This window comes from Macrobrachium nipponense, chromosome 1 (assembly GCF_015104395.2).
Source record: "Macrobrachium nipponense isolate FS-2020 chromosome 1, ASM1510439v2, whole genome shotgun sequence".
Classification (NCBI taxonomy): domain Eukaryota; kingdom Metazoa; phylum Arthropoda; class Malacostraca; order Decapoda; family Palaemonidae; genus Macrobrachium; species Macrobrachium nipponense.
The window spans coordinates 78,104,800-78,119,329 of NC_087200.1; the positions used below are offsets into that span (position 1 = coordinate 78,104,800).

Below are 14,530 nucleotides of genomic sequence, written 5' to 3' on the forward strand. Positions count from 1 at the left end.
GACAGTAAATCTCCACATTGAAAAATCACAAGAAACACTCATAAGTCAACAAGCATAAAAATTGTGTTAAAAGTATCAAAAACTGGTTTTGATTTGAAGGAGTAGGTTGGGGAAAAGGCAGGAGTGAAAGTTAAAAAAAAAAAATAAAAACAAAATAAAAGGGGATTTGACGAAGGAAAAATCTATTTCTGGGTGATTGGCTCGTGTCGCCCTATGAAAGGATCCTTAATCATTCTTTCTCTAGGTAAAATTATCTAAAAAATTACCAGAGAAAAACAAAAAATAGAAATGTCAGTAAAACTGACTCGCTCACTCTTAAAAGAAGTGTCGGTATGATAATAGGGGCGAGTGTGGAACACTACCACAGACAATCACCCATTAGAACTTCCAATCAGAATCCCCCCAACCGAGAGAGCTGATACCAACGGGCCCGATGCAGCTGCTACTACTACTACTAGAGGACGCCACGGACAGCAGCGCCCCTAGCGGACATCCTTAATCTAAAAAACATCTTGTCCTGCAAGGGGGGGAACAAAACCAAAAAAAAAGGGGGGGTTTTCATAGGGCGACACGAGCCAATCACCCAGAATAGATTTTTTCCTTCGTCAAAATCCCTTTTCTGGGCTCAGCTCCCGTGTCGGCCTATGAAAGAGTACCAGAGAAACAGACAAGATGGGAAAAAGGAACAATGAAAAACGTGTAAAATGATGGATATAATATAAGTAAATCAATTTACAGCATACAAACTAAAGTACTTAAAACTAACTTATACTAAACAGTTAAAACAATAGAATGTTAGTAATCTTAAAGTAACTTAAATGGTAATTAAGTAAATTACAGTGATGCATGTAATAAATAAACAAAAAGGGGATTTACTTAACATATTTACAAAACTATACAAACTCATTGTGTCTACCCTAGCATAAAAAATAAGGTAGGTAACACTGAAGTCCATCATTAATACAAGTATGGCAAATTATATACAAACACATTGTGTCCTACCCTAGCATAAAAATAAGGGTAGGTACACTGAAGTACATTATCAGTACAAGTGTGGATGTCCCTAGCAAAAAAATAAGGGACATCCACATATGATTCAGCGGCTAAGGCTATGATATTCGAGTAGCCTGGCGATAGGGTGAGGGCATGTTGGAATGAATGTAGGTAGAAAGGAGACCTGATCTATACTAAAACACTACTATACAGTATCAGGGGAAACATGTTTCCCGCTGCTACTGCTGAAAACTTTAAAGATTCCAAGGACTTTAGATAATGCCGTTTAAAGACTGTCGGGGATTTCCATCCAGTATACTTTTTTCTAAGATCCTCAAGTTCCATATGTTGAAAATAATTTAATTTTGAGGTGGCTACTCCCCTGATATCATGTGGCTTTTGGAATGACTCAGGGTTGGCTTGTTTAATGAAGTAAAGGATTTGTTGTCTAATACCTTTACTGACAAAGTAACCACCTTTTTTTCTCGTCATGAAGAGCACACCTGAGATCTTGAAGAAAGTACGAGATAGAAAGGCTCTAAGAGTGATACTGGGCAGAGAGAAGGATCCTGTGGAAGTGGGATAACCTTCCAAGGAGCCCCACCTTGCAAGAGGATCCTCATTTTTGCTAAAAAAGCTACGATCCGGAGCAAAGTAGACTTCTCCTTATGGGAGGAATTCCACATTACCCGCATCCCTGGATGAGAGCCGACAGTTCTGAAATTCTAGCTCCTGAGGCCTAAGCTTAATAAGAATAATGTCTTCCTCAGGAGCATTATGAATGTAACAAGATGGAAGTTGTCAGTATCTGAAGCTAGTTTGAGACATCATTTAAGAACCATGAGACTGTAGTAGGGCCTTTGAGAAGGTCTAAGTCTAGCACAGGCTTTAGGGATAGATGTGAAATAAGAAATCAGGTCGATCTATCTGAAACCTACTTGAAAGATTTTCTTTCAAAGCCGATTTATGAGTGGTAATGTGCTAGCTGCTAAAACCCTTTTTTCAAACAAGGATCTGAAAAAGATATAGCTAGATTAACTGTCATGGTTGTAGTGTTCGATTCTCTCAAGAAAGATGCTAATTTTTTAACAGCTGAGTCATAATTGTCTAATGGTTGACTCTCTCCTTATCTTGATTCTAGAAGAGAATATTCTGTGGATCAATATCAGCATCTTTATTAGCCGCAAACTTCATGAAGTCCATAAAGTTAGGGTCTGGAGAATTCCTGAGGAAGGCGCGAACACAGTCCCTCATTTGTACTGATTGTGATAGCTTTGGATTGGATCCGTTGAGGTCGGAGACCCCAATTCCAAAGAAGAAGAGGATACCAGTTGCTCTTGGGCCAGTCGTGCAATCAGAGCTACTATCCCTTTGAAAGACCCTTAGTTTGTCTTAGGACTTTCAAGAGAGATTCACTGAGGAAAAAAACATAAAATTCTCCTCCACTGATTCCAATCCCAACGACAGGGGCGTCCGTGGGATAAGCCAGAGGATCCAGGTTGGGGGGCCACATAGCAAGGGAGCTTGTGGTTTTCGCTTTGTGAGGCGAAGAGCTCCACTTGGAGACCTGGTACTCTCAGGCTTACCCACTGGAATGACCCGTCGTCTAGAGACCATTCTGATTCCAGAGGAACTGACCCGGGACAAAGGGCGTCCCTGCTATCACATTTCTTACTCCCTGCCAGGTGAGTGGCAGACAGATGCCATTTGTATTTGTTTGCTATGCAAAGATGGGCTATCATGACATTGATTCACATGCTTGGATTTGGACCCTCCTCTGTTGATGCAATGAACTACCACTGCACTGTCCAATACTAGCCTTAGATGAAGACTTCTTCGGGGGAAGCAGTCCTCTTCAAGAGTAAGAAAATACTGCCATTGCTTCCAACACGTTTATGTGGAGCTGGCGAAATTGAACTGACCAAGTCCCCTGAACTTGTTTGAACTGAGAGTATCCCCCCACCCGGACAGGGATGCGTCCGTGTGATGGTTAACACTGGAAGAGGATATTGAAGGGTACTTTCTTGGCTAAGTTCTTTACTTTTGACCAAGGCCGTAGTTGATTGCGGAGGATCTGTGGGATTACTGACAACTTGTCTCGATATTTGGAGTTTGCCCTTGATCGCCAAATTCGATTTATATCTTTCAGCCTTGCCTTCAGGAGGATATCTGTTACCGAAGCAAACTGAAGGGACCCTAGGATTCTCTCCTGGTTTCTCCTTGACGTTTGTTTGCATTTGAGAAATTGCCTGACAGATTTTGCTATTTCCTTCCGTTTGGCCACTGGAATTGACAGATTGTGGGGAAGACAAATCCCATTGGATTCCTAGCCACTGAAAACGAGATTCCGGAGTAAGTCTGGATTTCGTTTTGTTTATCTGGAACCCCAGATGTTCCAGAAAGTGAACTACCTTTTTGGTGGCTTTGAGACATTCCTCGACTGTTGGTGCCCAGATCAACCATCGTCGAGGTATGCTGCTACCATGATTCCCTGAGCTCTCAATTGTTTGTACAACCACTTCTGCTATTTTTGTGAATACCCTGGGGGCTACATTCAGACCGAAGGGCATCACTTTGAATGAGAATGTTTGATTTCCTAGCCTGAATCCTAGGAATGGGCGGAAGTGCCTGGCTATAGGATATGATAGTATGCGTCTGTAAGATCGATGAGCATGTGACGGCTCCACGCGGAAGTAAGGTCCTTACTTGCGAGAGGGTAAGCATCTTGAACTTGTCGCAACGAATGAAAGAGTTTAGCTTTGACAAGTCTAAGATTACCCTTCTTTTTGTTGAGCCTTTCTTTGGCACGCTGAATAAGCGACCTTGAAATTTTAGATGCTTGACTCTCGCAATAGCTCCTTTTCTGAAGGAGTTCTTCCGCGTAATCTGTCAATTCCTCTGATGGTATCCGATGGAATGATTTGATTGGAGGGGGATCTTTGATCCAGCTCCAACCCAATCCTTTGGACACTATGCTCTGTGCCCAATTGCTGAACCCCCACCTGTGGCGGAAGAGAACAGCCTCCCTCCTACCTGGGGAGCCTCATTGTTGATGGGCGGGTTGACCACCACGCCTCCTCTGAACTGCCTGCTCCTTGTTGCCCTTCCTGCGCCACGCTGACGAAAGTAACCTCTCGCCCTACCTCTCGGCTGTTTGTAGCCTTGAGCCTCATATGTAGGGTTGAAGGCCGGCGAGATTGCGTAGGAGGTGGATGGCTGTGATTGAGGGGACAACAGGAGGATGGGCTGGTTCTGTTTCGAACTAGCAGGTTGTCCTTGTTGGGTAAACCGGGACGCCGCCTGCACAAATTGCTGCTGTTGCTGGTGTTTCTGATACGGCTGGAACCTCTTACCAGCCTTCTTTGGTTTCTTACCAGCAGTGGAACGGGGTCTTGTTTCCTCTTCGAGAAATACCCCACCTAGCTCTAAGGCTCTGGTTGAGCCTAGCAGCTTCGTGGTGTACTTCGTTGACAGCGGACTCTGGAAGAGATCCGCTCCCCACATGCTAGAGTTCAAGAGTCTATTCGGCTCGTGCCTAATAGTACACTCCTGTAGAACATGCTTTCGACAATTCCTCCTAGCCTGGAAGAAGTCGAAAGCGTCTGTAAGTACCGTCTGGAACTGAGATTTTGCCAAAATCTTGAACAGCGGTTCCGTAGCGTAAGAGAGGGCAGCCATTTCCGTAATTATAAGGGAAATTGAGGACTGCCAAACCTGGTTCGCGCATCAAAAAAAACTCTGTCTGGATTAGGGAATCCGGGCAGCCTTGGTAGCTTCTCGCCGAACTGGTCCATGGCGCAGTCCGGTTTTGAGCTTACCAAGCGTGAACGTAGCTGGCAAGTTCTCCCACAATCTCCGAAAGCCGGGAAGAGCGAGAAGTAGACTCCGCCTCCCTCAACTGTGGGATGGGCTCATCCTTGAGGACTGCCTGCAGGGACTTCTCCACTAATTTCGTGGCGAACGGAAGAGAAACCTCCTCTTCCGTTGCGAAAATAGTAAAGGGGCTCTTGTAGGCCTGGAGTTTAGTGTTCGTACACTCCCAGTCCTCCAGGCAGTGAACCCATTCCCGCTGAGCATGATCTCTACTATATAGGACAGACTCCCTAGAGATCTTGTCTTCCCTAGTTGAGAGCGTTACCGTCAGCCTAGCGTAACCGATGAAAGGCTGCGTAAGACCCGGAGGGTAAAACTCGAAGTCTCCTCAATCCTTCGAGTTCCACACTCCGGGATAGAGATCATCCCATCCTTGAAAGGAGCGTAGGCAGCTACTCTCCATGGGTTCTCCATGGAGAAAGCTGGCAGAGAGTCGTATGGCGGGAGTTGTAGAATGCCAGTGCTTGGCGCTGGAGAGACTGGAAGAGGAACCTGAGATAGCCCAGCTAACCCGGTCCTCATTCTCTTAACCCTGTTAGAGAGGTCTTGAATCGACTGGCCTGATTGAGACAGAGTGCTCGACAACTGTGCGAACATCTGCTCGAATCGTGTCCCCAGGGCGGAGACTTGCGAGCCAACCAGCTCGCCCACCTGTTGCATCACCACTGCTGAGAAAGCAGAGGGATCAAAGGTGCTAGGCCCCGTTCCTCCTACCGGCGTAGCCGGAGTGGAAGCGGTGGAGGCGGGAGAAGGCACTGGCTCGGCGGAGCGCGAGCCTTCTCCTTAGAAGCCTTGCTTCTAGAGCTCTTTGAGTGAGAAGAGCTCGGCTTCGCTTTCACCGCATCGGCGTAGGAAGTCGAAGACTTCCTAGCCGAAGAAGACGAAGACGACTTCCTAGAAGTTGTCTTGGCCAGAGTCTTCGGTTCTCTCTGTCCCTTCACCTTTGGGGGTACAGAGAGAGCGGGAGAGCGGGTAGGGATCTCAGATCCACAAAGCCTTGGAAAGAAGCACTCGAGGAAGGGACAGGAGAAGGTCCAGGAGCACCCAAGGAAAGACCTTGGCGCCCGCCCACACACCTACCTCAACCAACAAAATCCTCCACCCTACCGCCATGGGTTCGATGTTAAGGTCCAGGGCAGCGACGTCCGGGACCGACTCCTGGGAGGCTACGACCCAAAGGATTGCTGGAGGTCTTGCTGGATGGAGGCTATCAGAGGGGCCGCGGACAAGGGATCAACGTAACCAGTCGACTTGCCCGCAGGGAAGATCTGGACTGGCAGCTTCTTATCAAGAATGTAAGGCTGGCCTTTCGCGGCGTTCTTCCCGAAGCCGCCCACCCACGCTTTCAGGTGGCGAGGGCGACTTCCCTCACACCAGTAGCCTGAAAGAAAAGGCGAGATTAGCTTCTAGTGGCGGAACGGGGTTAACAAACTTATGACTAAGAGTTGTTAGTAAAATGATAAGGAAGCCTATAACGGACTTACACCATCTCCCAGCTGACCGACCAGGTCGTAGCAGATGGCGCAGGCTTGGGTGCCAGACGATCATCTCATTGAATGACGTGGCACAAGGGGCGTGGAGACCTGCACTCATCGTGGCCGCAGGGGTCGTACAACGTCGCGTTGCACGCTGGGACCTGACAGTTGGTAGCCTGTAAGTGGAAAGATACATGAGTACCAGGTAAACACTTACAGTCTAACAGATGCTCCGCTGGTGCCGAGCGATAAAGTTAGATTAAACCAGAGCCCCGCCAAAATACGTGTGGTAACAGGTTGGTTGTGTGCCCTAGGCTATGGCTCCGCTGATGGCGGGGGACATAAAAGGAAACCAACCAGGAGTGGTGGTAATTGGAAACCACGACGGAAAATGGCGGGGATGGTAGATAATAATAATAATATTACACAATTCATTGTAAAATTATTGTAAAATTAGGGTATATCCTTAAATAAATAATAATAATACAAACCTCTCTCCGCCCGTCTACTAGAAGAGTGCGCAGGTAAGAAGCAAGCCTCCTTCCGGTAGCGGGGGAGAGATATAAGGACATAGTAGGCAAGCAACTGACCACTAGTAGTGCCCACCCCGCCCGCTAGCGGAGCCAGTAACCTATAACCAAGGTGCCCGGCTGCGACGGAAGGCTCCTTTCGTATAGCAAGGGAGGTGGCTGGGCAACTGGGAGGGGGGAGGAAGGTCTCGGCGTAACACGGCGGGAGCGAGAGAGGAGGGGCGGGATGGCCCTACTCCTCCCCGCCTCACCGGCTACCCGCATGGAGACTCGTTACCTCATGAGTGGTCGCCCTATACGCTGGGAGGAACCCCTGGCCACCTCAGAGTAGGAGTGAGAGAAGGCGACTGAGGTTGTCATGACAACCAAGGGGTCCCCCAGCTCCTCCCTATACCAGAAAGGGAGGGCAGGGGCAGGGTAAGGTGCGATGGAACACGTGATCGCAAGTGGCCTAGGCCGCGAGCAACACAACCGTGAGAGGGCCACGTGAACCAAGCTGTACCAATACAAGGAACAAGCACCTAGGCTAGCCTAACACCCTAAATATAACAAATATATACATCGAAAAGATGGAAAAGACACTTTTAGTAAAAGAGAGAGAAGCCCAGGAGGAGCAGACTGTTCCAAGAAACAGAAGCCTACTCGGAGCCAGCGATAGCCGATGAAGAGCAAGAGCCGGGATGCTGGGCCGGAATAAAAATAATAGCCCTAAATACCAAACTAAGAGAAATGGTAGGAGGGCTAAACTAACTAAAACTCGATGTAAAAACAATGAACGTAATATAGTAAGCCCATAAGTATAAGAAGTCCCAGTATGGAGGACCGGGAATTCTTACGAGGCAGCATGGCGCCGCCACGAGACAACCGGGGAACCGTATATGACCTATTGAAGAGGAAAATACTGGTACCCGGAAGATAAAAATGTGTAAAATATTACTTATGAGTTACTTAACTTAGCCGTGGCAATAGCAGAGCGTTCCATGGTAGATTATAGAGATAAATCCTGAAATAGCACAGCACAAGGAAAATTTGCGTCTTGACGCTAGCGCTAAAAATTAAGGATGTCCGCTAGGGGCGCTGCTGTCCGTGGCGTCCTCTAGTAGTAGTAGTAGCAGCTGCATCGGCCCGTTGTATCAGCTCTCTCTTGGGGGGATTCTGATTGGAAGTTCTAATTGGTGATTGTCTCGTGGTAGTGTTCCACACTCGCCCCCTATTATCATACCGACACTTACTTTTTAAGAGTGAGCGAGTCAGTTTTACTGACATTTTCTTAATTTTGTTTTTCTCTGGTAATTTTAGATTAATTTTACCTAGAAAGAATGATATTAAGGATCCTTTCATAGGCCGACACGAGCTGAGCCCAGAAAAGGTATTTAACCCTAGGAACCGGGATAGTATATCAACATGTAGCACCCCATGCCAGCAAAACTTTGAGGTCGGCAAATTTAAGAAAAAAGCACATCAATGGAAAGAGGAAGATATGCAAATGCACATAGTGAAAGAAAAAAAAATTCTTAAAAATTATCCCTACCTTCCACGAGAATTTGAAAATGACTATATTTACAACCCCTTGTGGGCCCTCTTTTACAAGACAATCGTAAATTTTACCAACTTATATATGTTTTTCTAATAAGTACGTAATGTTGTTTTATTTTGTAAAATGACAAATTTGTAACTAATTTGTATTTTTCATAACTTACAAACCTGAGGTCTTAACATTAGGATAAATACTCAGCGCCAACTGGAAACCGGTAGTTTAAAATAATTGTGTGCCCAAGGGACTATTGCATCTGTGCTGGGTCAACGAGACTGTGGGGGCCACCACGTACCCCTCATTAACTCGTGACCCGATCAGTTATTCTTCCAACCCAGGTTAGTTGATAGAGGGGTGGTTAGAAGTGGGCCTTTATATGTTAAGACCTCAGGTTTGTAAGTCATGAAAAAATACAAATTAGTTACAATTTGTCATTTGTTCATATACTTAACAAACCTTCGGTCTTAACATTAGGGTAGACTTACCCTTGGTGGGAGGTAAGTACTATTAACAAACTGGGAGTTTGCCACCTTTGATCAGTTTTCTGAATACCTGAATTCTATGAAACAACAGACCAGTATTACCGAATCTAAGACATATATGAATATCATAGAGTCAGACTTCTGGGTTTTTTACACAATGTCATAGTTCATTGCGTCGGAAGATAAGAAGATCAGTTCCCCTAACAAACCAATTCATCCACTCATGTAGGTTTGTTATCATTCCTCTCCCCCTTGCTAAAGAGAGGAATGCCCTGCTACTGATAGGTATCTTACTGATACTAACCCTAACAGTATGGCCATTTCACTCACCTGTACCTTGTCCGTTCCAGTTTATGATGGTACTCTCTTCTTACTGCCTTAAGTAAAGAAGAAGACAGAAATTTGAAAAGGAAAGAGGCCAGTTAACTCCTCCATTTCACATTCATACCATCATCTTAGACAAGATACCAACTGACCCACCAGGGGTACTGGATGAGTTACACCTTGTGTTGAGCAGCCACCAAAGGACCAAGGAAATTGAGTCCAAGGACCTCTGGGCAACCTTATATATATACGGAAATTGAAAGTGGTTTTCATAACAAAGAACCCACTCTCAAATTTCAATGAACAGACAGACACCTCCTTAAAATTGCTCAATTTTCAGCTTCGATACAGTCACAGACCAACCGTCATGATCATTTTTAACAGATATGTTTTCTTAAATGCCAGGAGGCCCCAATATCCTCTGATGACCTTCTCTTCTGTAAATAACCTCATTGGTACAACTTGACAAACAAGGAGTAGGCTTGCCCGATCGCCTCTGTTTGGCTTGTTCCTTTACGTCTACCACCTTAATGTTCTAGGTGACTTAGTTCTTTCTATAACCACAGAGTACTTTGACAAGTCAAAAGAAAACCGGCCCTGCTGAAGGTCCCTTACACATACTCACACCGTACTGAGCTTGACTAAGAAATGTATCTGTCATCATGACCTGTGCCCGATCGCCTCTGTTTGGCCTGTTCCTTTACGTCTACCACCTTAATGTTCTAGGTGACTTAGTTCTTTCTATAACCACAGAGTACTTTGACAAGTCAAAGCTGGCCCTGCTGAAGGTCCCTCACACATACTCACACCGTACTGAGCTTGACTAAGAAATGTATCTGTCATCATGACCTGTGCTGCATTGATTCATTATCCCAGATTTCGGGGCCAACTAGAACTGATGTCCCAGACTACTTTTGAGTCTACGTCAAAATCCTGGTTATTGAGTACTCCCACTCTACCAAGGTCAGAGGAAGACCCCCCATCCACGGTCAGTTTCCTGTAACCTGACTGATGTATGTGCCAGGTGGTAGTCCATCAAGGCTACTCTGATACAGAGTATGTTTCCACTTATCAGATCAGAGTTCTTATGTGACCCATCCAGTTCCACTGCTCCTGATTCATCTGAAGATTAGTCAGTGTGAAGCGATATTCACTGCCAATCACCAGTCCAATGTATATCACCATGCATGTAAACATGTAATTACAGAAATTCTTCTACCATGTTCTGACAACCTCTCCACCAGATCATTGTCTACTGACGGAATGCCTTTAATGGACAGAAACGTCCACTATACAGGCAGTCAAAGCCAAAGAGTCATTCTGTATATGTGAGCTAACGACCTTTGGAGTCGTGTTACGTCTGAGGTGACACTCTACACCCAAAAAAAACTAAGAACTATTAGTTCGAAAGGGGATACTGGTCAACTCCAGACCTTGAGATATAATCCTGCCTATCGTGGTGCCTCTTCTCCACACAAACCTGGTAGCTTACACAATATCAAACCATATAAGAAATAAAATCAGTAGCAAATTTTATCATATTTGTTGAAAAATATTTACATAAATATACCCATTATGGAGGAGTTATGGAGTTCCATTTGACAACGTCTGTGTGTGAGAGAGAGAGAGATGAGAGAGAGAGAGAGAGGAGAGAAGCGAGAGAGAGAGAGAGAGAGAGATGAGATGAGAGTTGAGAGAGAGAGAGAGAGAGAGAGGGTAATTGGTGGTTGGATGGTTAACGACTGAATTGGCTGTTGGCGAGTGCTAGGTTTTCTGCTGGTGCTGTTAGAGATCAGAGTTCTGTGTTTTGAGTTAGTCTCTGGGCAGTCTCTAGTGAGAACTGGTGACAGTAGTAGTTGTCAGGAGCAGTTATTGAAAGCACTGGAAGTCAGTTGGGTTTTGTGTGTTATTGATTTGTTGTTAGTTGGGTGTTTGTTTTGCTTTGGAGTGGTTGTTCCTGTATTGTTGGTTTTGTTGTGCTTTGAGTTCCTGAGTTTTTGTTGATGTGATTGTTGTTGTTGTTCCTTGATGTTGTTAGTGGGTGTGTGTGTTGCCTTTTGTGTTGCTGGTTTTTTTTTGTGTTGTTGGTGATTGGTTGTGCAGTGGTCTTGGGTTGTGGTTGTGTTCCTTATTTTGTTGTTGTGTTGTTGAGTTGTGATTGTGTTCCTTGGTTGTTGTTGTGCTGTTGTGGTCCTTGGTGGTTGTGCTGTTGTGGTCCTTAGTTGTGTTGTTGTTGTTGAGTTATTGGGTTGTAGTCCTTGGGTACTGTTGGGTTGTGGGTTGTGGTCTTTGTTGTGGTTGATATCTCTGTGACCTCGACCATCAGACAGCACAGGATAGCCCAGAGTATCTGGAGTGGTTGGGTAAGTAGTACATGTGTTTTGAGAGTTTTTTTGTTTTTTCTGTTTGTGTTTTTTTTGTTTCTATGTGTAGATAGGTCAATTGTCCTGCATATTCCGTAGTGTAAAGAAGAAAGTGTGACTGAGGGTGAGTTGGGCAGCTGGAGTGATTAGGTTTATGTGGGGGGGATTTGCCCGCTTGTTTTTTTAAGCTTGTGATCCCGCTACACCATAACGAAGATTCAGTAACTTTTCTTTCATTTTACATGTTTTTTCTAATATTTCTTTGCGCTTTTCTTTACAAAATTACATTTACAACTGACATACTAACGTACAAGACAAGAACTAAAACCAACAGCAGCCCTTTGGTATATTTATGAGCAAATTTATAAAAAGATGTCATATGAGACAGAGACTTAGTACATTCCCCCTCAAAGTCAAATCACTACTAAGCTTGCATGGGCTGCCTAGTCTTGATTTTAGCCAGTGTAAAAGTTGCCATTGAAGTTTGAATTTAGGGATATAGAAGTATTGGCACTTCTTTCCCACCTGATTCTTTTCAAATCGATGGTGCTTAATACAGGCAGCCCTCAGTTAACAGCGGCATCTTAACAGCTATCCGGTTTTACAGGCACTTGTCTAGCAACACTGTTAACTGGATTTTCTATACCAATCTCTGGTTAGCAGTGCCGATATCCAGTTAGAAAGCACTGATCTCCAGTTAAAAGCAGTGCCGATATCTGGTTAATGGCACTGATATTTGGTTAGTGGCATCATTCAGCAGGTTTTTAGTGCAGTTATCGCCAATTTTCGGTTAGAGGCGATTTTTGGTTAGCAGCATTGGCCGGGAATTGAACCCCTGCTGTTAACTGAGGGCTGCCTGTATTGTTTATCTATAGGATCAATCTGTCCACCACCCCAAACCTGTTATTACTACTCCCTAGGAGCAATCTGTCCATTATGGGTTAAAAACTTACCAACATCAAAGTTTACTCTGCCGTAGTTTGGTTGAGAAGGAGACTTCATTTGATGATGTGGGGTTCCAACAGGAGTTTTTGGTGGCTGCTGCTGCTGCTGCTGCTGCTGCGGCTGCTGCTGCTGCTGTTGATGCTGCTGTTGCTGCTGCCAATTTCCACCTGGGGTCCTGCCATGCTGTAACATATTGAAAATACAGTAATAACTCAATCTTATGCAATTTGAGTTGCGCAAATTTAAAATAGCACGAACTTTTCATTGGAACCTAACTAATAACTCATCATAACTCGAGTATTTCACAGACACACTAACGCAAAAGCAACATTTTCGAATCCTGGAGAAACCCTGCAAAAGTGTTTGTTTAATTTTTTTATATAATTTATAAGTTTTCAAGCTTTTATGTATAAATTGAATAACATTAAATAATAAAAATGACAGATTTTTAACCCTTAAACGTCGAAGGGGTATATTAAAAATCGTCTTCCGTGTGCCGAGGCGGTCTCAGAGTGTGAGCGGCAGCGGAAAAAAATATATATATTTTTTTTTTTAAATCACAGCGCACTTAGTTTTCAAGATTAAGAGTTCATTTTTGCTTCTTTTTTTTGTCATTGCCTGAAGTTTAGTATGCAACCATCAGAAATGAAAAAAATTATCATTATCATATAAATAATGCGATATATGATAGCATGAAAACAAAGTTTCATATATAATTGTATTCAAATCGCGCTATGCGCAAAACGGTTAAAGGTAACGAGTTAATTTTTTTCCCGTTGTAATATACACTAAATTGCGATCATTTTGGTATCTAACACATTGTAAAACGATAAAAGCAACACAGAGAAAAATATTATCACAAAATAATGCATGAATTCGTAACGCGTGGACGTAAACAAATATTTTTGTCAAAAATTCACCATAAATCTAAATATTGTCCTAGAGACTTCCAATTTCTTTCAAAATGAAGAAAAATGATAGAATATTACTATACTGACGAGTTAAAGTTGACCGAATGTCGAATTTTTTTTATATATATTTTTTTATATGCAATTATTTCGGAAATTAGAAAAGCTACAACATTCAAATATTTTTTTGTTTTATTTCTACTGAAACTGCGCACATTTTCATATATAAAAACTCTATGAAATGCCTAATATGAAACAGAGCAAAATATTCCGAGAATGGGACATACGCATTTCGGAGATTTCTGGCGGAGAATCCGCGCGCAGAGGGAAGGAAGTTTTTTTTTTAAATTCACCATAAATCTAAATATTGTGCTAGAGACTTCCAATTTGTTTCAAGATGAAGTTAAATGACTGAATATTACTAGACTGTAAGAGTTTTAGCTTAAAATTGCGTTTTTCGACCATTTCGGTAGAGTCAAAGTTGACCAAACATGGTTTTTTTTCTATTTATCGTGATTTATATGCAAATATTTCAAAAATGAGAAAAGCTACAACCTTCAATTATTTTTTGTTGTATTCTACATGAAAGTGCGCACATTTTCATATATAATACTTTATGTAACAGCTAATTTAAAATGGTGCAAACAGTACCACAATCGCACGTATGATTTTTTCGGAAGAAGTTACCGCGCGGACGTAAAGAAAATGTTATTTTTTTCATAAATTCACCATAAATCGAAATATTGTGCTAGAGACTTCCAATTTGTTGCAAAATGAAGGCAAATGCTTGAATGTTACTGAATATAAGCGTTTTATCTTACAATTGCGTTTTTCGACCATTTCAGTAGAGTCAAAGTTGACCGAAGGTTTGAAAATTTGTCACTTATAATTTTTTATATGAAAATATTTCAAAATTGATAAAAGCTACAACCATGGATTGTTTTTAGTTGTATTGTGCATGAAATTGCACACATTTCCATATATAAAACTATGTACAGTGAGCCCTCGCTACTTCGCGGTTCGACCATCGTGGATTCACGACTTCGCGGACTTTTTTCATTACGTATGTATATATAATAAAAGAAATATATCGCGGATTTTCC

General features: G+C 43.3%; 2 protein-coding genes across 2 annotated transcripts in view; one reads left to right on the forward strand and one right to left on the reverse strand.

Moving 5' to 3' along the window:
• The window catches only part of LOC135218836 (cyclin-G-associated kinase-like), a gene marked incomplete in the record, with an annotated part of 495,799 nt that overhangs the window by 384,256 nt on the left and 97,013 nt on the right, over window positions 1–14,530 (forward strand).
• Window positions 12,484–14,530, reverse strand: part of LOC135220042 (probable global transcription activator SNF2L2) — a 51,899-nt gene continuing 49,852 nt past the window's right edge. The window contains exon 7 of the mRNA XM_064257373.1: window positions 12,484–12,702. Coding sequence (XP_064113443.1) covers window positions 12,484–12,702 — 219 coding nt within the window. The remainder of the gene's footprint in view (window positions 12,703–14,530) is intronic.